The sequence below is a fragment of the Dryobates pubescens genome, chromosome 25, assembly GCF_014839835.1.
Source record: "Dryobates pubescens isolate bDryPub1 chromosome 25, bDryPub1.pri, whole genome shotgun sequence".
Lineage (NCBI taxonomy): Eukaryota > Metazoa > Chordata > Aves > Piciformes > Picidae > Dryobates > Dryobates pubescens.
Genome location: NC_071636.1, coordinates 4226806 through 4251067, shown reverse-complemented (window position 1 = coordinate 4251067; position 24262 = coordinate 4226806). Strand labels below are relative to the sequence as shown.

The 24262-nt window shown below is 46.6% G+C and overlaps 4 protein-coding genes across 4 annotated transcripts in view; 1 reads left to right on the top strand and 3 right to left on the bottom strand.

Annotated features, from left to right (window-relative positions):
- Nucleotides 1-514: 514 nt before the first annotated feature.
- GATC (glutamyl-tRNA amidotransferase subunit C) lies at nucleotides 515-2539 on the bottom strand. The gene is made up of 4 exons (XM_054173054.1): nucleotides 2322-2539; nucleotides 1815-1981; nucleotides 1292-1395; nucleotides 515-887 (listed from the first exon to the last, which is right to left on the bottom strand). Exons 1-4 carry the CDS (start codon nucleotides 2505-2507, stop codon nucleotides 832-834), a joined length of 513 nt encoding a protein of 170 aa, XP_054029029.1. The 5' UTR covers nucleotides 2508-2539; the 3' UTR covers nucleotides 515-831.
- Nucleotides 2540-2603: 64 nt separating this feature from the next.
- Nucleotides 2604-4608, top strand: TRIAP1 (TP53 regulated inhibitor of apoptosis 1). The gene is made up of 2 exons (XM_009909735.2): nucleotides 2604-2786; nucleotides 3323-4608. Exons 1-2 carry the CDS (start codon nucleotides 2640-2642, stop codon nucleotides 3404-3406), a joined length of 231 nt encoding a protein of 76 aa, XP_009908037.2. The 5' UTR covers nucleotides 2604-2639; the 3' UTR covers nucleotides 3407-4608.
- A 1164-nt stretch (nucleotides 4609-5772) lies between these two features.
- Nucleotides 5773-7166, bottom strand: LOC104308531 (cytochrome c oxidase subunit 6A1, mitochondrial). The gene is made up of 3 exons (XM_009909736.2): nucleotides 7014-7166; nucleotides 6520-6659; nucleotides 5773-6035 (listed from the first exon to the last, which is right to left on the bottom strand). Exons 1-3 carry the CDS (start codon nucleotides 7114-7116, stop codon nucleotides 5955-5957), a joined length of 324 nt encoding a protein of 107 aa, XP_009908038.2. The 5' UTR covers nucleotides 7117-7166; the 3' UTR covers nucleotides 5773-5954.
- Nucleotides 7121-24262, bottom strand: part of LOC128898543 (uncharacterized) — a 44989-nt gene continuing 27847 nt past the window's right edge. The window contains exon 2 of the mRNA XM_054173279.1: nucleotides 7121-7527. Within this exon, the coding sequence (XP_054029254.1) occupies nucleotides 7121-7527 (407 nt within the window). The remainder of the gene's footprint in view (nucleotides 7528-24262) is intronic.

Sequence of the window (24262 nt, the reverse complement as noted above, 5' to 3'; positions counted from 1 at the left end):
AAAGGTGAAGCTCTATCCAGAGCAGTATCTGCTAATCACACTGCTTCATCTAGCAAAGCTGTTGCTACCTTCCTACTAGCAATGTCTGCCTGCAACATGGAAGAGAACCAGGGTATTCGCATATATTTTAGAGCACCTGCTCCTGTGCTTGAAAAGGACTTCCTCAAATTATGTACAGCTCCAGGTATTTTATTAGTGAGAATAAAAATATGAAGTGGGAAATAGAAGGTAGGCCATACAGATATGGAGCAAAGGGACAAAGTGGAAATATTCAGTAGAAGCAAAATAATTGAGTGCATCATCTTCACAAAGTGCCTTTTCTTCCATAATGAAGATAACTTCTGTCCATACATCACACTGGTACTCCGCAGTGTGATGGATTCCTTCTCCATACCAGACTTTGTTACTTCTGACAGGGTCAGAGGTATAGAAGCTAAACATGAGAAACTACCAAAACCAGCCTTCTAAACTCTCTCTTTTCCTGACAAACTTGGGTTTTGGTTTTGTTTTGTTTTTTTCCCTGGGATTTTTTATCATTACCTTTTGAAGTTCTTTTTAGGGCCTTTAAGCTATTCAGTATCTTTAAGAATAACATCAAATTCGCTTTGTTAAATGAAAGCACTAAGGTCACCTCTCATGCTGCCTTAGCTTCCTAAAGATAGGATATTTCAGTAGCGCTACTAAGCTTCTTACATCTTCCTTCTTCTGTAAATTGTCTTGCAAGTGCTCTTCTTTTGATCAAAACACATGCCAAGGTATTCCAGCTGTGATTGCACAAAACCTCGTTTCCCAAATAAAACACCAAAATGGTGTTTGGGTCCTGGGCTTCCACTAAGAGCTCTGCAGAAAAGCGTCCTGTTCTTCCAGCTTTTGTAAAGGGATGTTGCCTGATAGAAAACAAAAGGAAAGTTGTGTGAGATCAGCTTCAAGTCGATCTTACAAGTAGTACAACTTAGTACAAAAGTGCTTCTGCAGTTTCTTCTAAGTATATACAGGCAGCTTCAATTTCCTGAGGAAGTAAAGACCTGTCTGACTGCCTGTCAATAATTGTTCAACATGTGCTGTAACTTTAGAGTAAGATGAGCTTCTGTACTGCTTTAAGATTAGCTTCTACACTGCATTTGGACTGGTAGATTGCAGACTGTTTTATACAGATGGCCACAATGATTTATTTTAGTATGTCCTTATGACCAGCTGGTATTTCTCCAAGCAAATGCAGCTATGGTGGGTTATATGCCTCAGGTTAGTTAATTCAAGCAAGACTGAGAGGTTTTTATAAGCAAGACAATACCTGGCGGTGCTACAAAATATTCCTCCACTTTCTCTCTGGCATTTTTCATCAGCTCTTTCATGCAGTTGCCTTCTGTAACATCATCATCTCTGAGATACAGACACCTGAAGAACAAAGATTATTAGCCTGTCATTAAGCTATTTGATGAATATGAAGTAGGAAGTGTGCCTCAGTTCTAAATCTGCTTTTGGTCTTAAGTAAGCAGCAAGGCAAGCAGTGTAGTATTATGAAGCAACTAAGAATGCTACTGACAGGTATTTGGGGAGCAGCATGTGCAAGTAATTCAGTGACAAGTACGACACACGAAGGGGAGTTCATCCTTGCTACGCTTACACATAAGGATCATGGGTGCCAGTGACACCTTCCTTCCACACAGAACTGTGGTAAGATTTTTCTGTAAGCAGAGGCCAAATGCCCCTTGCACCGAATGCAGGGCAATTCCTGGCAGGGGGATGTTGTGGAAAAACAAAGGTACAAAAGCAAGTATTTTGATACATCAGCAGCTATGAATGAAATTCATTACCTGTCCTCCAGGACTGAATCCATCGGTTCTATGCCATCGGTGTTTACTTCATGAAGCTGATCAGCAAACTGGATGGCTTTCTGCAGCCGTTCTACGCCCTCTGAATCGCGGAAATCGACCAAGGCCAGGTGCTCTAAGTGATCCAGCACTTCCACCGTCACTGTTTGCTGTACAAAGAGACAAACACGGACAAAAAGAAGGCAAAGGTGAGGAAGTTTAGTACAGTGCCGCTACCCGGCTTTAGATACAAACTGGTTACACGGCCAGAATCCGTGTTTACACCTGCTAGGGCCCGTTGATTTCTTGTGCTTTCTTGGAAAATTAACTATACTCGAACTCTGACTTTTTTGTCCTGATCTGCCATCTAAAGTCATGGGCAAACCGGGGCTGCCGCTCCCTCCGGCAGCTCAGCCCGGGGCAGAGCGGGGCCGGCAGAGCGGGGCTAGCAGGAGGGACGGCGCGGAGCCAGCACTCGCCCCTCCCCTCTTCCCCCGGGCGCTCCCTTACCTGCGGGGACGGGCGGTGCTCGCCGTGCTGCCACGCCGGACGAGGCGGGACCGGCCCGGGGGACGCAGCGGGCGCCATCAGCACGGCCCGGGCAGGGGGAACCCGCAGTGGCAGCCGCCCCTCCCGGACTCCCCGGATCACGCCGGGCACGGCGCGCAGCCAGCGGCCGAGCCGGAGCGTCCGCATGGCGCGGTCCCCGCGGCGCCCCGCGCGTCACGGCCCGCGCCGGAAGCGCGTCAGAGCGGGCCCGGCCCGGCCCGGCGTGTGCGGGGCGGTGACAGGGCGCGGTGCGGGCGCTCGGCCGCCGCCGCCGCCGCGATGAACAGTGTGGGCGAGGCTTGCACCGAGCTGAAGCGTGAGTACGATCAGTGCTTCAACCGCTGGTTCGCCGAGAAATTCCTCAAAGGCGAGAGCTCCGGGGATCCCTGCGGACAGCTCTTCAAGCGCTACCAGATCTGCGTGCAGGTGCGTGCGGCCGGCTCCCGCTGCCCGGGTTGGACTGCCCGGGTTGGTACCTGCCGGCCGGCTCAAACTACCCGGGTTGCTGCCGCTGCTGTGGCACACGAGTACCCTCACTCCACTCTTCGGGTTTTATCCTGTTCACTTTCTGTCCCAAGTGTTCTTACGCCGGATTTATTTTTCGTACTGCTCTCCTGATAGCCCCAGGAGAAGTCTCTGCTGGCACCCCACCGTGGTGCTCTGACTTTTCACTTGTCTCCTGGTTCAGTCAGCCATGACATACAGTATTTCACATCTGTCTCATACTGTATTTATGTCATTAGTGTAACTTACTAAGCCTGCTGGTGTAGAGGCTGTAGAGTGTTCACATGATAGTATCTGGGCCACAGCTCAGCCTGAGTTCTCAGTCCATAGGTGAACATCTCTCATTGAGTCTTCATCCAAACCATTCTTAAGACTACTTTTTCTAGATCATGTTCTGTACCACTGATTATCTCACTGAGCACTATAAAGATGTATTTGGTTTCATTTTTTGTTTTCAGAAAGCAATCAAGGAAAAGGACATACCCATTGAAGGCCTGGAGTTTATGGGCCCAAACAAAGGAAAAACTGAAAACTCCTCTTGACCTCAGCTGGATGGATGGAGTCACTAATTTGGGCCTTTGGACTAAATGACATCAGCAGGCATGCAGCTGGATGCAACCCAGATCAAACCTTTGTTAAGCTGCTTTCTGGGAAGCAAGAGGTCTGCTTGTAAAGACAAATGGCCACCATAAAACAAGACAAAGGTGGGGGAGAGTGGGGAATGGGCAAAAGGAAAAAGAAAGACTGGATCATGTGGTAGTCCTGCCTCCTTTACACTGAATTTTGGTGGTGGTTCAGCATCTAATTGGGTGAAAAGCCATTTGAACTAACTTCCTATTGAATGTACTCTTTATTGGGAGAATGCTTACTAGACTGGGCTGACAGTAGTTGCTTTGTGACTGATTTTTCTTGCTTATTTATGTAACACTTGAAACTGTTAAAAAGACTATGAAGGAGGTTGATTTACCTTGTCTTGTCTCTATGCTGCTGAATTTTGGTGGAAGAAGTTTGCTTTATAGGATATTGAATATTGAGGGGCTAAAACATTTTGTATCAGCAAAATAATTGGTGTAAAAGCACTCTATTGGACCTGCAGTAACTCAGCTGAAATAAATATAACTAACTTCTATTTTGTTCAAGTAGATAACTGTCCAGTAGAATCTGATTGTGACTTCAAGGAGGGATGGGCTGGCCTGCAGCACAAGCTGAAGAGGACACTTCTAGTGCAAAGGCAGTTTCTTCAGAACTTGTCTGAGGTACTGAAACAATCCTGAACTGGAATTCCCTCTTTCTGAGCGTTATCTATTCCTGCACAAAAGCACTAGGCTGGCCACAGTCACTGCCACACCTCTGCTTGTGGTAGTTGAAGCCTGTGTTGAATGCGGGAAACACTGGCTTGAAGTTTGACAGCTGATAGTGTTAAATGCCCCAGCTGTTACTTGGGGATCTTACCTGCACACAAAGCTGCTCCTGAACTCTCTGTACTTACACCCAGGAAAGCAAAGGGAAGATGTTTGTGCTGGCTTGTTAAACTGCATTGACTAGAAAAAAAAGTGTTCAGAAGAGAAACAAGGGATCAGGATCTACCCTGTCCAGTGGCTGTGTGAGCACTGTGGTGGGGGAGGAGACTTCTGTTGATCCTCATACAGGGATGAAGAAAAGCTGTCCCCTCTTATTACACCAATACAGGTGAAAGAGTAACAAATATTATGGCCTAGGGATGAAAGAGAAATCAAATTTCCTAGCTCTAGAACTACAGCTAGTGCAGAGTCAGTACAGGGATTATGTGGCACTGGAAAAGCAAGTGTTGAACTTTAAACTGCTGTGTCACTCAGGTGTAAATAAAGATGGGAAGGGAAGGGAAAGGTTTAGGAGCACAGTAAATAGCATTTGGGGAACTCTCAAGTATACAGCTTTTTCTTTTTTTTTAAACAGTTGGTTTTGTATGATCTTTGTGAAAGAACAGATGCAGTGGTCAGCTTCAAACCAAACTGCCCATTTGTGCCTTGTTCTGTGTTGTTAACACGGAAGAGCTTGTCTTAGCAGTCATTTTACTAGCAAACAGATGAAATGGATTGCATGGAAACATGCAGAAAGGTGTCCTGAAACAGAGAGAAATGTGTCCTGCAGCACCCACTTTGAGATTCCACTTGCCATCCATCAATCCTTTCAGCAGCAAGATACCAAGTCAGCTGCTGCATTGTTCCTTTTGCAAAACAATACTGATGACAGCCAACACATGGGGCTCTCTTTCATAGCATGCAAAAGGAGTTGCAGAAGGAATTTGAAAATGGTTGATGTGCAGAGAAGAAAAACTTCAAAAATAACAGTGTACTGGAATAAACTCAGGGCTTTACAGTTGGCCATTAACTGCAGAAGATAATTAAGCTCTTCTGGGTTGAGAAGCTTCTGTTGCAGTATGGGATATAGGTGTATACAAGGGAGCAGAAGTTGTGTTTTCATTTGTAACACCTCTAATGAGGCTTTGTACAACCAGACTGGCACTTTATGAAAAACAAGAGTGAGCAACAACCACACTAATGGAGTAGAAAGTCTGAAAGATGAGCAGTGTGAAGCACACAGAGCTTAAATATCTTTGTTGCCACTCCCTCTCTACAAGCTTCATGACTGTTAATAAATATTGTAATTGGAGAATGTTTAGCCTGATACCTGTTCATCTGCTGCAAGCTGTGCATTTACAGTGATCAGTTAAACCAGACACAGTTAATAAATTGAGTAACATCCTGTGCTGAGTGTGTTTCTGCTGTTAGTGTCATCAGATACAGGAGCAGGTACTGAACATTCAGGCAGTCAAACCTCTCTCCTCCTACACTGTATCCCATGGGAAGCCTCAATATTTTAAAGAGCTTCTAAGGATTCAGATATAACAAAAAAGTCATATCCTAAATTCAAGTTGAGAGTTGTTTATTTAGAGGACCTCTACACAAGCACAGACAGAGGCCACAGGGCCATTCAACTTCATTGCAGAAGGAATGTCGTTTCTTAGATGACAGATCCCTAAATGATGGCACCCACACAACATTCTGATCCAAAGCAGGAAGAGCCAAAATTCTGCCTGTGGTCAGGATCTTAATCTTCATAACCAGTCGGGAGAGCATTGACATGGGGGTTGTGGAATAGAGTTTTGACGCCATCACCCCAGGGAAAACGCTGTTGAGGGAAAAAAAAATAGTAAGCCAAGGACAGCTAACTGAATGATCTGTATAGCACAGGGCATCAACAGCAAGATGGACTGAGATGATGGGCTAACAAGCAAGTTGGCATCTATTCCCAGGCTGTTGCAAAATAGTCCACCTTAGCTGGAAGCCACCATCTCCAGACAACAAGATCTTTGCTCAAACATCAACAGTGCTATACTGTGGAACCACAGTTTTGAAAATATGGGATCTCCCCTGTTAGGTTTTAGATCTGTATTGATTTAGGGCGAGTTTAGGGCCTGTGAGTACCATGGGTTCTTCATCTGAGCTGTGAGGAACTTTGCTGCTGCCTCAGAAATAAAACCATGAGTTAAGATCATGATTACATATGCAGCACCTCACATAATGGACAAGAAAATGAGATGCTGTAGTTCTCAAGAGAAAGCTCTGCAACCGTGAGGCAAAGGGTCTTCAGAAAAAAAGGGCAGGGGGAGTACCTTGGTTCTGATCCGGAGATGAGTGTAAGGAATGAACTCGGGTCTCTCGTGCTCCTCCTTTGCTTTCAGGTAGCAGTTCAGCATGCAAACAGCAACGCCAGGCAGAGCCACAACGAAGGTTAACATCTTCCACAGGCGTGCTAGTAGGAAGCATTACATGAAATAGAACAATAATCATCATTTTACTAGTGTTAGTAACCCAAGAGCATGTTATATTTAATTAATGAGGAATTATGGTCCATGTCCCATCCCAGAGCACAAGGTCTCCCCTCCTCGTTTCTAAAAGGGAGAGCTCCTCTGTCGCGCGGGGCTCCTGGGCTCACGGTCCAAGCCACAGGTCTCCCAGGGAAGCCCATCACCATTCGTCGGGGCCCGCCGAACACCCCAGTTCCGCGGCACAGCCCCCCTAGAAGCGAAGGGCAGCGGCTGTCAAGGGCAGCGGTGCACCGCCCGCAGGCCCAGTTACCCCCTCGCTCCGCAGATCCCCGTTATACCTCCGCCTCCCTCATGGGCCGCAGCCGACATGCTCCGCCCCGGCAGGGAGCGCGGGGTGACAGCCCCACGCAGCAGCCGGGAGACCTTTCCGAGCCCCGCCATTGCCTCAGCGTCCCCGGGCGCCCACCGGAAATGGAACAGACGGCGGCCGGCAGGGAACACGGCAGCTGCGCGCACCGCCGCCCGAGCACGCGCACTGCGCTTCCGCCACGAGCCTGACCTTGAGCGTCGCGCGCTGGGGACGCCGTGCTGCGCGTGCGCGGCCAGTGAGGGGCGGGCGGGGGCAGCCGTTAGTGACGTCGCTCGTGGCGTATCCCTGTTGCGGGGGGCTGGCGCCATTTTGGGGATGGGGTGTGCGGAGGGGGAAGGTACAGGCGGTGGCGGCTTGGCCAGTCTGCTTGGGCAGCTTCAGAGCTGTGGGGCTAGGCAAGGTGGGGGAGAGCAGCGGGCATCTTTCGGGTGTGAGGGGGCCGAAAAGCTCCTCGGGCGGGGCTAGCTGAGAGCCGGGACAGCCTTGAGGGGAGCCGGAGTGAAGCAACCCCCGTCCCCTGGGGGACTTCCATTCATACTGTTTCATTTGTAATTTCAAACACAGTCTTGCTTGCATACTGAAAGAAGCCATTCCTTTGTGGCACTGTGTGCACCCACAGAAGAGGGTTGTCTTCATTGATGTGGCGTATTTTGTACAGTGCAGAGCTGAAACCACAGCAGCTCACGGTGTGCACCCACATCTGCCTCACTGGATGAGGTTAGGAATGTTACTGATTCATAATGGAAGTAGAAAAAGTCAGAGCTGTGCTTTCAAGAGTGCACACACTTGAAATGAAAGCCCTGTGTTAAGTAATGCGTTGGCCTCTCCTCCCAAGTAACAACAGAACAAGAGGTAATGGCCTCAAGCTGTGCCAGGGGAAGTTCAGACTGGATATTAGGAAGAACTTCTTCCAGTAAAGAGTGGTCAGGCATTGGAACAGGCTGCCCAGGGAGGTGGTGGAGTCACCATCCCTGGCAGCGTTGAAAAACCAAGTAGATGTGGCACAGCGTGACGCGGTCATGGAGGTGTTCGGGAGAAGGTTGGACTTGATGATCTTGGAGGCCTTTTCCAACCTTAGTGATTCTATGATTAAGGTTTTGTACACGTTGTAGGTAGATTTTTTGCCTTTCTCTACCTGCATCCTTTGGATTCAGACTTAGGAGATGTGTAATATCTGACATTTGAAAATGAATTTGTGTGTGAATTTTCTTGGGAACAGAAGATAAGAGAATTCCTTTGTATAATATTTGAGGAAACAAGATTAAGTTGTGTGTCTAAATCACATTCCAGTGGATCTATAGCATGAGTTACATAAACTAAAGTCCTCTTGTTTATAGCAAAAAGAACAGACACTAATATTTACAAAGGAGACAAAACAAAGTATTTGCAAAACAAGAAACAAACTTGTATCTGAGATGAGGAAAGATACTCCCTGACGTGAAAAGAATTTGTGAGCTGTACTGCTACAGTAGCCTGAAAACCCTGTGCAGATGTTCAGTAGGAGGTGAGAGCAACCAAGGTATGTTTCTCCCTTGTTTTTTCCCTAACCCTTCACTCCTCTGTCTGGAAGATGCTCACAGAGGGCAGTACATAGCAGTGATCACTCTCAGCACAGCTGACCCAACATTAAAAGAAGTTCTTTGTTTCTTCTTCCATCCATTGAGCTCCAGGCAATTGACATAGAGAAATGGGGTTCAGGTCTGTCCTGAACCTCAGTGTGGTGGCAGTTCCACTACACTCTGAGTTATTCTGGTTTCAAATGGACCTTTCTTTGGCTTTATGATCCCAACAGTTGTGATTAATCTCTGTGTTAGGTGTCAGGAGTCTAATGGGTCTGAATCAGTATTTCTTGGGGAGTAATTGCAGGTAGACACAAAAGAGTCCCTGTGAAAAATTTCTTCTTGTTGAGATGAGACACACAGGTCTTTGAAGAAACCGAAGTGTATTGAAAGGCATTGTGAAGGATGTCTTGATAGAGCTCTGTGGAGTATGTTTGACTGTGCAATAGGTAACAGCTGCTGTCACTGTGGTGATTGCACCCATCCTGACAGCATGTGTTTTCACAAAGGTGTGGGAGAAATATTGGTGACTGAACAGACAGCTCTTGTCTGGGTTATTGACCTGAGGCATGGGAACCCCTCCTGCACTCGCTGGTCTGCACTGCTGCCTTGCAGAAGGGTCTTGGTGTGTGTTTTCCCAAAGCTGACCTGTTTGAGGGGGTATCACTTGGACTAGCCCGTCACCTTTAAAAATGCAGTCCTCAGTCCAGCCTTTTGGGGAAGCTTCAACAAGTTACAAGGCCTGGGAGAGCCTTCTGGGTGTGGAAGTGCTACAAAGTTCGCACTAAAGCAAGGAAGTTGGGGGGGAGGAGAGGTGGGGAGGGAGTAATTGCTGCGTTTAGTGTGGTGCTGAGACAGGTAGCAGTCAGGCCAGAACTCCTGTAACCTCACTTGGCTACCCAGGTCTTGTCGGGTTTGCAGTACCTGATTTGAATGCTTTGGGTCATTTAACTGTTCGGTTTAGCAAAATTTTTATGATTGCAGCAAGCAGTTCAGCAGAGGTGGAGCTGATGCACTAAGCTGAAAATGAATGTTTGTATCACGAAATAAAACTTGGGTTTGTATCTGCTGGGCACAGAAATGCCTGTGAAGGCAGGAAGCTTTAGCTTTCAGGTATTGACCCCAAAGCCTAGTGATGCTTGAGACAGGGAGGTTCCACTGTAAGAGTCAAAGGCCGTTTCCCAAAGACTGGTCTTTCATCTTTTTCTTATTTTCTGTAGCTGCAGTGGTGGCCAGCGGGGAGCAGGGGACGGGGACAGCATCGCGGCTCGCTGTGCTGTGTAAAAGCCCTGGGTCTGGCCAGCCGGGGCCGCAGGCTCCCAGAGCAGTGCCGGCCTGGCCCGCCTGGTGGCAAACTGCTTTCGCTGGAGGCGCCGCACCGCTCCGCTCAAGAGCTGTCGGGACAGCAAGCATGCTCACTGGGATTTCTCTGTAATCTCATCTCTTCTGCATTTACAAGTTTTCAGGGACCTGCTCATCCCTCTCGAATAGCAACGTTTCCTCCATCAGATACTGTCGTTATCAAATGCCGAGTCCGTGCCGCGGAGATAGCGTCTGCGTCTCAAACTTCACAGAGTTTCTGGGGGGTTCTTCATCTTCTCCCTGTTGTCCTGGAACTGCAGAAATCAATATTCTGCCATCTGTAAATCCTTTGTTCCCCTTTTCACCAGGGCTTTATCAGCTTTGTAAGCGAGGGAGGGAGGGGGGAAGAGGGCGTTGAGAGAGCCATTGTCCCTTCTCTCGGGAATGATCTGGAAGTACTATGCAAATCTTCATTTGAAGACCCTGGGAACTGGGGGAGGGCTTTAGCTGCGAGCTCAGTAGGAGGGGAGCTCTGCATCCCTGCTCACACACTCCTGCCTAGTGCAAGGAGCTGGGGAGAGTTTTTTGAACTAGCAGCAGAGACATTTTGCGCTTTGTGCACCTCTGTGAGGCTTTGCGCTCCTTATGGCTCTGGCTTTGTGCTGCTTTTCTGCATGCTTCTCAGTGTTTGCATAAGAATTGGGCAGAGGAGAGATCTAAGAGCTGTGATTAACAGTGATGAAGACGAAACGATGCAGGGTGCAGCACCCCTCTGGCCTCCCCAGCTCGCACCCTGGAGTCTCCCACCAAGCAGCGGTGCAGCTCCAGTGGTGCTAGCGCACGTATAGCCCAGCTGCTGCTGTTTGTGTGGAGCACCGACACGGTTTCAGTGAACAAATGATTCCGCTGGTCAGGGGTAGTGAAATAAAATAGTTTTGCACTTCTCGAATTATCACGTTGTAGCCAGGTCTTAAAAAGCGTCCTCTTACAGGGACAAAGCCTGACAGATCAGGACCTTCTTTCTGAAAACCCTGTGGTCCGTCCCGGCTGGGCTCTGAGCTCTCTGTCACCTGTTTTGTATTAGGGCAGGGTCACGCTAACTGCTAGTTTCCTGTAAACTGTGTAGGGTCCTTCTCAGGCCTCATGGAAGGGGAATATCCTGAGTGCACAGGCACATGGGCGGGCAGGGCAGCAGGGGAGGGAGAGCACAGATTCATGCCTAGGTGTTTTCGTGCTTACAAGCTACTATAAAGGCAGTCAGAGTCTTTTTGATTTTCTGACCTTCATTTTCAGGACATCAGTCTCGTTTATTTTTCAGGCTTTGAGGGGGCTGCATTCCAACAAACTAAACATTTCTTTCAAAGAGTGACAGCTCTGGAAAATGCACAGCTATTCTCTCTCTCCTGGGCAGCTGAGAAGATGCAGTCTTTTAAAAAGCCCTTCTCTGTCAAAGCCCTGGAAAACGTGCCGTGAGACCTGCTTCTTGTTACCTACCTCGTTATACCCAAAGCAGTGTGTAACAGTGGTGTTTTGTTCTGTACTTTGCTGCTCTGTAGAGGGAGAGTGCACCACCAGCATGCTCTCATATGCACCAGTGGGTCTAGCTCTGCTCTTTTTTCCATCTGTAACTCGAGTGACAGCTGATTCAGGTGAGCATTCCCTGGAACGGTGCTAGCTGAAGGCATCTTGGACATGCCATGTCTCTCCTGTAAGAGCTCCCACTACCTGTGCACAAGCCGTGTAGCTGCTTTGCTGACTACACTTGTTTGCACTGGGCTGATGTATGAATCCACATTCTTCTCGCCTGCTCTTCACATATGCATGCAAACACACGGGCATTCTCAAGTGCACACATCCATTCCCTTTCTCTCACATACATTTGTGCACATACACAGACCTTTTTTGAAAGCTCCTGTTTTCAGAAAGGTTTTATTTATAGGTCCTGCCTGGTTGTGAATGTGAAAGGGAGAAAGCCCCTCAGAGGGTTCCTTTCATGTGTAAATCAGCCCAGGCTGAGAGCATTGGGGTCACTGAGAGGAGGATTTCACTCTTAATTACTCAGAGAGAAAGCAGGCAGGGGACTTTCTCAAACTAATAGGGTTGTTCTCTGTTGGGGAAAGCAGCTTGAGACGCCCAAGTTTCCCTTGCATCAGACTTCGGGCTCTGATTCACAGGCCTCTCCTGCCAGTAGCAAGAGCTGGTGTCTGCGTGGCACTGGGAACAAAAAGTTCAGCTTCCAAAACAGCTTACTTATTAAAGATGGTTATGTTCTGATAATTGGGTGTTCTTTGGAGACCAGTGGAAGAACTGACCTAGTTTGCTTTATTTTTGTGCCACTTTTATTGAAAATTTGTTAGCCTGTACTGTGATTATCTGTGACTCCATCTGAGGAACACAGTATTCTAGACCTGAAAGCTCCCACCTCTCTGCCAAGCAGGAAAACGTTATTGTCTAGAGATTAGTCCAGTGAGCAAAGCTCTGAACTTGGACTTAAAACCAGCACTGAATTCCCAGTTCAGCTACTGAATGCCTTTATGACCTTAGCTGTGAAATGATGTAATCTTATCTCTAGAATGGGGCTGCTAAGAACAAAAGTCAACAAGGGTTGTGATATACTCTTGGTAATAAGGCTGCAAATGCCAAGGTAAGTGTGGGTGATGAGTGTGTCTGCAGAGATGTGTCCCTTTCCTGGAATGGGATGCAAGCACAGGATTCCCCTGCTGAAGGAGCATTGTCACCTTCCATCCACTCACACACAAGTGAGCCTGGAAATGCGCTGCAGAGCCGGGAGCACCCCAGTCACACCCCAGTCACAAGCCACTCTGCTCTCTGCAGGAACTGCAGGACCTGCTTGTACAGCCACATGCTGTTGCAAAGTGCAGCTGTCAGTAGTTGCAGGGAAGAGATCTGTGTCATCAAGTGCACATACACACACAAGTGTATTTTTTAGCTTCAGCTGACTCAGTTAATTCACATCCTCTCCTCTATCTCCTTTTCACATGGCCTCTGCTTTTCTGTGTAGGACATGGATGCTTTGAGAGCTCAATATTCCCAGCCTGTGCACAACAGCTCCCCAGAGCTCTGATAGAGGATTCCTGAGACTGCCTTAGTTTGCTTGCCTGGGAAGGCAGAGGTTTTAGTCCTGGAGCACCTGTTTGAGGAGGCTCATAGTGGTGGGGGCCATCGGCAGATGAGGTCAGCAGTCTGAAGTGCCTGCAGAGGTCAGAGAGAAATGAATGGGTCATTTCTTTTGCAAATGAAGAGCTGCAGCCTGCAGCAGCCTTAGCACAGCCCAGCATGTGGGTCCAGGCTGTTCCTTTTATGAGCTGATGGAAATGGGGCCCAAAAGGACTTCCCTGATGGAGTTCTGTCACAGCCTTTGTTATCTTTGCCTCCTGCAGCATACGCTGGACATAGAATATGGATTGAGGGTTATCCTGGCTACCAGCACAGTCAAGAGGATGAAGGCTTTATGGCTGCATAGAAAACCTGAGGCTGCAGGATATCCTTATTGCCATTCCACAAGGAAAATCTTGGTTTAAGATGTAGAACACATGCTTCTTTCTGCTTTAGTGCTCCTTTGTACCCAGCCTACACTGAAATGAGTAAATCCAAGGGCTGCTTTAAAGTAACACACGTTAACTGAGTAACAGCCTGGCCTCTGTTCTTCATTGTGGTGGTAAAATGTCAATTACTTTGAGAAAGCCCTAAGAATGCCTTCTGCCCCACTTTTCCTGTACAAGGCTGAAGAGCAGCAGTGTATTCCTGTTTCTGAAGCATTTTGAGGATTGGGGGTAGTGCTTTATGTATGCAAAATGTTACTGTTAGAAGCAGGGTCTAACAGTCAGTGAAATCTTTTTACACCACAAGGTTCCTTTCTCCGAGTTGATTTGGAAGTAATTTTGTGTTATATAAACAATGTCAGTTCAGCCTTGCCACTTGCTTTTTTTAACTTCTTTGCAGATCACCAGGGAGCTTCTTTTGCTGTGACATTGTAATGGGAGGTGGAGACACCTCGAGGAGAAGGTCGAAACAGACAACGGCAATTACAGTCAGTAACATCTACGACTCAAGGAAATCTTGCCTCAATTGCAGGTCTGTGTGTGATCTGTGCGTGCCGGCTTCCCTATGTACAGGTGTTTAGAATAAGGCAGGAGGTGAAAATAACTGCTCCACTTGTGGTGCTCCGAGGACAGCTTCCTATTATTATTGCCTTTTCACTGCCTCAGAGTAGGGCAGGGTGAGGTGTTTAAGGGGAAGGCAACTAAGGTTGGAGTAACTGTGGTCAGGACTCTTCCTCACTGCTGGGAGAAGGATGATAGGCACTTGTCATGGTTGTAGCTGTGACAAGCAGCTAGAAGTTAGAACAGTCCTGGGACTGCCAGAACTTGCACTGAAGACAAACATAAACTAGATTTAGACTTTATTTTTCAGCCTCTGCCATGTGTGAAGGATTGGGGTTTTATGATGTTTAGCTCCATTTTCCTTCACAAACCTCGGGAGGACTGTCCACCCTTCAGATCTGTTTTGATGGGTTTTAAATGCCTGCCATAGAGCACAGCCACTCTCAGTAGGTTGCAAAAAGGCTACACAAAACTATAACTTGCCTTTGGAGGGGTAAGCATGATCTTTATTTCCTAGAAGCATCAACCAGATTTACACCACTTTGTGTAGGAAGAACTGCAAGAGAAGATAAATGTTTGTGAGGGCTCATGTTTGGGGTAAGGTTGAGGCTAGCCATGGAGCCTGTGTCCAGGCAATAATTTGACAGCAGACATGGACACACAGCAATGCAGCCTCTGAAAATCACAGAAGCCTGCTGAGTTATTGTGAGCTGGAGAAGCTGTTCTGTTTGTGGGGACATGGGTCTGCCTGCCTCACATTGTGCAGACATAACTGAGACATAATGGAGGCTGGCAAATTGCAGAACACTGGCGGAAGAAAAGTTTAGAGTTTGTAGACAAAAGGGCTTGAGCCTAGTTGTGAATTCCTAGCAGGTAGCTGGTCTTTAAATGAAGGCATTTCCCAAGTAAGATACTGATTTAATGTGGGAATTGGATAGATATCTGCAGAGGGGTTTGTGCCCTGTTTGCAGTGTGATTGCAGGAGATGTTAACAGAGAAAGCAGATTTCTGGCAAGGTCTGTATTTGCTCATGTACCTAAACCATACAGAGCAGGCAACACACAGAGACAGATGATACTATGGGGAGTGGGCATATAATGTCTCCACAGATTATGACTGATTGTAAACCTGTAACTTGCTTTCCTTCTGGCAGTGCCCCACCATACCATGGGCATCACTGTTGCATTAGCCAGGGCCTTGCCTCAGCTGTGCTTTGCTGTTGCTGACTGCCTGGCTGTACTCAGCAGTGGCTGTGGTCAGACTGCACGTCCGCGCCATGCCCGTCACCAGGCTGATCGACACAGGCATTCCACAGGGCACAGCCAGCAGCTCCTCTCTGGTGTTTCTCCTTTCTGTGCCTGTCAGAACTGTGAGGGAATGCAACAGGCCCTGCATGGCAGGTTGGTAGGCAGTTCCCCTCCACTTTGCCCAGTATCTCAGCTCTAGCTGGTCCACATGGCTGTAGCATTTTGAGATTGGACCCTCCTTTAAAATTTAATTTTGAAAAACAACTTTTAAAAGCCTTTTCTTGAGCCTTGAACCATTCCTGTGCTGAAGCCTTGTGAACTGATTGCTAAGGACTCACAAGTTGCTGATAAATGAGTGCAGAAACTGGCTGCATGGTTGGCCATTCCTGTAAATTATTGGACTCTTCATAAATTTCCTTCTGGGCTTTTCCTTAAAAGCCCTCTCCCAAACTGGACACAAGACAATGGACACCAGCAGGCACAGCTCCCAGTGACTAGGATATTGTCACATATCCAAAAGCCTGGTGGGAGGAGCAGACATTAGGTCTGAATTCATCCTGGCCGAGAGATTCAGAGGAAAAGAAGGTCAGAGGCAGCTCCAAGGAGACGGCTTTGGTTTAAAATGTTTCATTAGAGTTTTCACACTGGAAATACAAAGTACAGGAATACAATTGCTTGGCACAGGAACCACACTCTGTAACAGCCCTGTATACATTCAGTACTCTATACAGAAAGAGGCAAAATTCACCCCTGGCCATCTCAGCAGAATTAGGGGTCCCTCTTGTAAATGTGAGTTTTCTCCAAAACAGTTTATATAACCTGGGGATGGCTTTTATTTTTTTTAACAATACTGATAAAAACATTCTTCTTTTTTTCCCACCCCCCAGTAGGCTGTGGCCATGCAGCCTTTGCAGTGCAGACTACCTTTATCTAAGCAGTGCCTCATTGTCAGCCCAGCTGGGAGCACTGGTTGGGATGCTCACCTCACATTGTTTCCCTCCCCCTCTATGTCTGTCTTTGATTTTCCTGTTGTAATTCAATAAGATAATCACAGTTGCCCTTTTCCAGAGGTTTAGTCTTCCCTCAGTTGATTTGAGAGGCTCCTTTCTTGAAGATAGTTCTCTACCTGCCACTGAGGAGCTTTTGTCTCCTCAGGATGTTTTAGGTCCACATGCAGGCAGGGTTGGGAGCTTGGACTGGTGGGACATACCTGTGAGATCTAGCCAGGGTTATGGCACATGTCACCAGTGAGGAAGCAGAAACTGGGATGCCAGCATGTCTCATTTGCTTTCTTCTTCTGGGATGTCCTTGACCAAAGAACTGAGGAGTTGAAATGTTGCAGAGGAGGAGGTGGTGTGGGTGGATTTTAATTTTATTTTTTTTTAATGGAAGCCAGGATTTGTTTCCAGTTGGTTGGTTGGGTTTTGTGTGGGTTTGGTTTGGGTTAGGTTTTGGTTTGCTTTGCTTTCTGGTTTAAGTTATAGGTGAAAAACTTGGAGTAGTTTTGTCATTACATCCCAGGGGCAGTTTTAAATTTACTCTGGATTAGAAAGAAGTGTTTCCCAGCACACTGGCAAAACAAAAGCACACAATGATCCCTACAAAGGTCATTCCTGACCAGTCCCTGAAACAGTCTCATGTACAGATAGTCATCCTTCAATACTGCCAACCCCTGTGACATGTTTGTATCCAGGTTCTTTGGTCAGCACATCCAATAATTTTGATATTGTGCACTGAGTGTGTTGGGTAGTGTGTTGTCAGCACTCTGGGTGCACCAGCTTACTCTGCAACCTCTTCCCCCAGTCCTACAACTTTGGTTGCCTGTGCTCAAGGTCTGCCCTGGTGTGGTTGAGGGTAACCTGGAATCAGAGCGCTGTGAATAGAGCTGTGTGCCAAAGAGCTGAGAAGCTTGCTGGGGCCTCCTTGCTTCCTTTGGGAGCCATAGCACAGAGCTGCCCTTGTCCTCAGTCCTCTTCTGAGGTTGGCAGTAGGTGTGTCTGTGCCTGGATGCGGACCTTTCCTGACCCTGACTTAACTTTGTGACTTGACCTCAGACCTGGTTCATCTCTATGGGCTTGTCTGTCACAATGTGGTTACTGTTGCCAGATCCACTCTGCTCTTCTTGCCTGATCACCCTGCCACTGTTCCTCTTTGCCTGAGGTCCTGCCACTGCTGGCCTCACTCTCAACCTGGCTCACCTTTGCTCCTGATGCTCCCCAAGCTCTTTGGCAGCTGTTGCATGGCTCTGCTCCGTTTGGACACAGAATCTCCACCTGTCTGAGAAGTCAGAGAGCAGCCATATGAGAGGCGCTGTGGCATCATGTTGATCTGTTGCTGCACAAATAAGAAAGATGAGGCATCAGCTTTGCTTCTTCGTTTCCAGCTTCCTGAAAAGACAAACCAAAAGTGGGTTCTGCTGGCAAGAGCTAGGACCGCCAAGGAGCAGCCGGCAGGAGGAGCTCTCTAGACATTGCGCCGGGTCGTTTGCAGGCAGAGCTGCATGTTTCAAGGGCATTGCTTTAGATGTACTTTCTTGGGACTTCCTTGCAGGAGAAGATAGAGGCAGCCTCGTGGTATTGCAGCTGAGCAACTCTGTCGATTTTTGTTCTTTTTGAGACTTCTCAGGGTCCTTCTCCCACCATGATACCTTTCTCTGTCCTTTCAGAAACTTAAGGTGTTCACAAAGATGTTGGGGATTCTTTCTGGTCTTTGGAAGGAGCCAAGTGGTTTATCTTCTAAAAAAGATGGTAAGAATGTATGGATAGCATCCTAACAACAGAGTAAAGAACTCCAAGGTGCTGCTTGCCTTTTCCAAAGGGTTAGTCTTCCCTCAGTTGATTTGAGAAGCTCCTTTTTTGAAGATAGTATCCTGGATTCCTCCTGACCTATGGAGGAACCTCGATGATCTCCTGAGGTCCCTTCCAACCCCTAACATCCCGTGATCCTGTGTACATGCAACATCAGATTTGAGCATTGTTTCATCAGGACACGATGTGGGTAGTGAGCAGTGCAAGTGTAGCAGCGGGGAGGGAATAAAAAGCTGCAACATTTTGACAGGTTCCACCAAATTTGCAGTATTTCCAGGTGAAGGTATAAGGAAATCAGTTTATTTTGTTGTTTCATCCTGATTTATTACATTATTTGAATTTTGCACTTCATTTCATGTGTGACCTACTCTAGGTGATCCTGCTCTGTCAGGGAGATTGGACTAGATGATGTTTTGAGGTCCCTTCCAACCCCTGATGTTCCATGGTTCTGTGGCTCTGTAAGCAAAGAGCTCCAAACTGTATCAGTATTGCTTTGGACACTGGCCTTACAGAGTAATTCAAATAGTTCTGCCTCCTTGCTCCTCTTTTCCTCCTGTAAGAAGCAGGTAGGCAGGCCAGTTGCTCTTGTGCACAGCACTGTGCTCTCATCAGTTGGATGCAAAGTATCACCCAGCTTCTCCAGGCCAGTCCTGCAGCCCTACATTGCATGGGCCCCATGGCTGTGCCTCTGTGCCACCTTTGAAAAATAATTAAGAGTATTTTTGCTTTTTCATTGGTGAAGCCTTTACGTTTGTAAGTCTGGCCCTTATTTGCTTATCTTGATGGGAACTAGGTGCCTTCTGGTCTTGAATGTTGCTGTAGTAATTATTTTGATTTTGAATGTGCCAGAAACTATTCTAATGCATATCAGTGTAAATTAAGTCAATAGAGATTCTTCACATTTATCCTGGTGTTCGAGAGAATGGAATTCATGCACTTCAATTTACAGCTTATTAAGTGATCAGAATTAATGAACTTGCAACAATCTTTCCCGTTCTTGTTTACACATTTCCTTCCTATTCACTCATAATGTGGATGATTAGGAGAAGCAGAGTTGAAAAGGCAGTGTGTGGGTCAGATATGTCCCATGGAGCACAGCATTGTGCCTCAGCCTTTAATCATATTTGCAAAGCTGCTGTGTAGAAATGGCACCTTGCGACTCAGTCGATGCACAGAAACTCAGCAGGATCTTCAGAATCCTCTCTGCATTCTGAAAGCCAGGAAAATATTTGCACTGAGGAACAGGGAAGGTGTTCTTCAGACTCACTGCAGTTTAATAGATGTAGAACAGTCACCTTTATTTTTTTTCTTCAGAGTGATTTGTCAGTCTGGTACCATATTTCAGTCTGGAGGTTGGAAATAATGCAAAACATCGGATCCGCCTTCCCTTTTATTCTGAGGTTTGGAAGTCACTTGGGATGTCTCCAAGAAACCTCACATGAACTCTCTTCTTCCCAAGGCCAACTGAGGGTTATCCCACTGTGGCTTGTTCAATTCAAGGTTGGAATGATGAAAGGTTCCCTTCAACTCTCATAACGTTTAAGGCTAAACTCTGGAGGCTACATGCTCTTCTGGACATTGGGTTTTTTCTGACTTCATGAAACGGGGCAAATTCTTAATGCTCCATCCAATGAACTGCAAAAATTTCAGAGACTTCCCATTATTACTGGGAGAGAGAACAGCACTGATTTGTGAAAATACTAGGAAATGGAAAAAAAGGGGAAATAGGGGACAGCAGTAATTTAGATACTGCTGTGTTTGTAAATGTAGCAACTGGGTGGTAGCATTCGCATACCAATACCTTTATCTCATCTCTGCCTATCACTCTAGAAAAGTTATCATGTGAGCACAATGAAAGATCTGCTGCCAGATAAATACAGGGCTTGTGTGCAACCTCTGCAGAACTGGAGGAGAATGACGATCTGAAGTTAGTAGGAAAAAGAACGGGAATGCACAGCAACCCTGATATCAGGGAGCTGAGGGTACCCCACTACAGCAGTAATGTTCATGTGCACGGAAACCCTGACAGGAACCTTTGTGGAACCCATTTACTCAGGGAAATGAGGTAGATGGGGCATTAAAATGCTATTGTAGCAGAGAATGAGGGATTCCTGAAGAGGAAAATCCTGGGATTGCGTACATTGCGTGCCCCCAGCACGTGCCCCAGGCGTTGGAGAGGGAGCCGAGAGGTTTGGAAAGGTGGCCTATGAGACATTTGTGCAGGGGAGGAGTGCAGCTTACGGAGTAAATCCCTGTATGAGAGAGCAAAATCTTCAAAGGAACAGCTGTAGGTAGTGAACTACCCTCAAGAAATGAGAAATGGAGGGCAGGCTAGCCACCTCCACTGAGCAGCTATGCTGACAGAGATGCTGAGAGTGAGGAGGGGTAATTGGGACATTGACACATGGGAAAGGCTGTTTCAAACCGTGTGGGCTGGATCTGGGCGATAAAGGACTTGCTGAAAGCCAGGGAAAGTGGTTGGTAACTCAGGCAGGCAACAGCAGAGCCACACAAGCAGTTAACTGTGAACTTGGTTCCTGCAGAGCAGCTGAAACAGCCTTCTCCTCTCTGTGCTGGTACATCTCAGGGGCGACTGGATAGTCCCTGTGCATGAAAGTACCATGGCAGGTAGTTTCTGGAAGCTAAGGTATGACAAATTCCTAGTACTTTTTACCTCTTTTAGCTTATGAGCTTGCATACCAATGTTAAAAGATGAGAGACCCTCAGAGGAAAGAGTAGTGAAGTGATACTGGACTCTGAGGGTTTGTAAGAACAGGGGGAGGAGAACCTGTGATTGCATTTGAGGAAGATAGAGAGAGCATGATGGATTCACAGGACTCAGCTTTAAGTACAACTGTCTTAAAATTCCAATGGAAACCTAAACTTGTCTCAATACAAGTTTCAAGAACTGCTCTATGTTCTGAATCTGTTAGCTTTTTTCTTCTTCCTTTCTCAGTGCTTAGTGTTCGAGCCCACAAGGCAATAACTTACCACTGCTAATATTGCCAAGTTCTGTTTCTTTAAGAAGTTCATAAAACTTGTCACAATACCCCTGTAAAGCTCTTTCTGCTGCACTATCTAATCCAAAGTAGTTTGTATCAGATTTATGTCTTGGCAGCTCTGTGATAAACTTGGACTCTACCATATTACAAACACAAAAGATTACTTAAGGTTGTTGTTATTGAGTTTGAAGGACTCTCTTGTTTCATGAAGTCCACACCCTCGTTCCAGGGTTGTGGTCTCCAGTGGCTATGCACCTCTCACATTTACAAACCTAGGCAGCTCAGAATCACAGAACTGTCAGGGTTGGAAGGGACCTCAAGGATCATCTAGTTCCAACCCCCCTGCCTTGGGCAGGGACACCTCACGCTAGGTCAGGTAGCTCGGAGTCCCATGCAGCCTGGCCTTAAAAACTTCCAGGGATGGGGCTTCTACCACCTCCCTGGGCAACCTGGCACAAAGACATTTCCACCAGCAACAATTCAATATTTTGGTAGACTTGGCATCTTCTTTGTCTTAAAATTGTCAAAAAGTGCAGTAGAAAATATAAAGCATTGGAGAGCTCGGTGTGGTCTGGTGTATTGACCAAAGGACTCTTGAGATGTAAATGTTAGGTTTCTCCTCTCTTACGTAAGTCCCCTTAAACGTGATGTTTCAGTTCACATGGCTTCCTTGCAACCCTGGACTGACCTTGTGAATTCCTAGAAAAAGGCAATTACGCAGAAAATTATCAGACTCTCGACTCCCCCAGTGTGAGGCCTTGCAAACTTGAGCCTGAAAACATAAAAGACTAAACCTATGATGTCAGTCACACCCTCAACACAAAGATTATAGGTGTAACCAGAGGAGGAATTCATCACAAAATCTCTCTGATCTGAAATCAAGCAGAACTCTGGAAACAGCTGCCAAATACCCAAGGCCAGAGACCTCTCATCCTGGGGCCAGGTCTCATTATCCGGTGCTCAAAAGCTTGTTCTAATCTCAATTTATGGAAAGAGGAAAGCTTACTGACATCCACTGTAGAAGTTGGAATGGTCTATTTGTTTTTTCTCTGTTTAAATGAATCTACATTGGCTGAAGGAATAGTAGTTTTTCTTACTATGACTCCAGGAAGAAAATACATTCACTATCTCTGCACTTCCAAGTGAGAAGTTCACCTTACGACAGCAGGTGCACCCTTGGGGTTGCAACTACCAGTGACTCCCATCATTAATAGTACAGGGGGCTGTACTGTCTAACTGTTCCTGGAGCAAAAGAGCAGTGTAATCATTAATTCATCTTTAAATTATTTGTCTTGAAAAGATGATATATAACTTATGTGGGACCGTGCAGCCTGGTCTCTGTCGTTCCTGTGACCGTCACTGGTTTGTGTATCCATTCTGTGTTCCGATTCTGCTGGTATTTGGTAAAGCATTCACGGAATTTGGGAGTTTTCTTCTGTTGTTATATCCTAAACACATGACTCTCCAGCTCAGTGGGACTCTGGTTGAGGGTCACTCTGCCTTGCTGTAAGACCTGTTGGAAGTCCACGCATGCAAAGGCAGCAGCTGAACGCGGCAGGGACAAGCAGAGGACACAGTGAACTTCTCAGCTAGCTACTTGTTTCTGGCCGCTTGCTCTGTACTGTTGTGTTCTGCTGTGAGAATCCTTCAATTCTTCTTCCCTTTGGATCTTTAATGCCAGCAGATGGAAATCCAGCTCAGCTTTCAAAAACTCAGAATAATTTACTAAGAACAAAATTGTTGGGTCTGAGAGTTGTTTCCTTCCCTCTCTTTCTCCTTTTCTCTCTGCAAACTGCCTTTCAGAGACAAAGTTTCTAATTACAGGTCAGGGAGGCAGGTTTAATCACACAGCAGAGCCCTTGATGCAGCATTAGAGTGTTATTTATACACCTGAATTAATAGGGATGCAGCATTTCAGTTGAGAAGAATAAAGTGGTTTTCAATTTCACTCTTTTTATGTGAAACAAACCACATCAGATTCACCCAGCTTTTTGACCTAAATAATTGGGATTCTGAGAACTAACAAGTAACTGCTGTGCAGAGCTGGAGCAGAAAGAAGCAAGAACAGAGAAGTGCTCACATAGCTGCAGAACAACAGAAGCAGGATGTATCAGAAAAAGCTGGGAGGCACAGGTCCAGCCCTCTGTCCCATGGAACACTTTTGGAAGGTGGTAGCATCCACAGAAACTGAAGGGCAGTCTGCAGTGTGTCAGCATGCACCTCAGGTACCTCAAAATGTTGCAGCTCTTCTAATGCCAATAGGAGAGGTAGAGATGAAATCTGAAGCCTGTGAGGAGTCCCTTGTACTCTATGCTGCAGGGAATGGGATCCCTGCACTGTCAGCACTTACAGTCACCATCAGCTTTTACCGGAGGTCTTGGTTCTGTAGCAGTGAGTAGTGAGTGAGGAGTTCTGGACAAGACTGCTCCTGTAGTGCTGTGACCTCCAATGTGACTTAAAAGAGTAGAGAGATGAACTTTCTCTGCTGTTTTGGATATGAAGCTCACAGTCCCTGTGTACTTTCATCCAATTTTATCTCTGACTCTAGCTTGTGTCATTTGGCTTCATGTTTGGCTTTTGCTTGGAAAGTCTGTGAAAATCTCTAGGACCTTTGTGGACTTTTTTTTAGGGCTAAAACCCGGGAGGCCTGTGTCTATGCATCCAAATTCTCTGCTGACTGAGATCTTGATACCTGGATTCATTATTCAGGCTCTGCAATAGGGAGCCCAACACTAGGCTACTCCTTCTAACAGCAGTTCTCCTGGTTGTGGTACATGGGTAGGGCACAGTGTGCTCAGATACCTTCAAAGATATGAAGCTGACTGTGACCTGCCAAGCCAACATATCTGCCATGTGAAAATCCTGAAGTGACAGAGGAACGGGGTTGTCATGTTTCAAAATAGCTGAAGTCTGGGTTCTGTGGGTATGGAGCAAAGCACAGCAGCCAGGTCTTATGCTCAGTATGTGAGACTTGGCATGGCCTTGAACTCATGAAAGCTGAATTTCACTGTGAGTGGTAGATTTCTAGAAGCTGTTCTTAGCAGTCTCTAAGCTAAGCTAAGAGACAGATGAATGCAATGCAGTCAGTACCTATATGATATATTACTTAAGGAAAAAAAGGTTATCTACTTTTGTAAATTTACTTTCAATCCAGAGATAATTCTGTTTAGTATAGC

Coding starts and splice junctions, on each gene's coding strand:
- TRIAP1 (XM_009909735.2), top strand. CDS start 2,640: ATGAACAGTGTGGGCGAGGCTTGCACCGAGCTGAAGCGTGAGTACGAT. Junction 2,787..3,322: donor GCTACCAGATCTGCGTGCAG/GTGCGTGCGGCC, acceptor TTTTGTTTTCAG/AAAGCAATCAAGGAAAAGGA.
- LOC104308531 (XM_009909736.2), bottom strand. CDS start 7,116: ATGGCGGGGCTCGGAAAGGTCTCCCGGCTGCTGCGTGGGGCTGTCACC. Junction 6,660..7,013: donor GGCCCATGAGGGAGGCGGAG/GTATAACGGGGA, acceptor GCTTCCTACTAG/CACGCCTGTGGAAGATGTTA. Junction 6,036..6,519: donor ATCTCCGGATCAGAACCAAG/GTACTCCCCCTG, acceptor TTCCCTCAACAG/CGTTTTCCCTGGGGTGATGG.
- GATC (XM_054173054.1), bottom strand. CDS start 2,507: ATGCGGACGCTCCGGCTCGGCCGCTGGCTGCGCGCCGTGCCCGGCGTG. Junction 1,982..2,321: donor AGCACCGCCCGTCCCCGCAG/GTAAGGGAGCGC, acceptor CTCTTTGTACAG/CAAACAGTGACGGTGGAAGT. Junction 888..1,291: donor ATATTTTGTAGCACCGCCAG/GTATTGTCTTGC, acceptor GTTTTCTATCAG/GCAACATCCCTTTACAAAAG.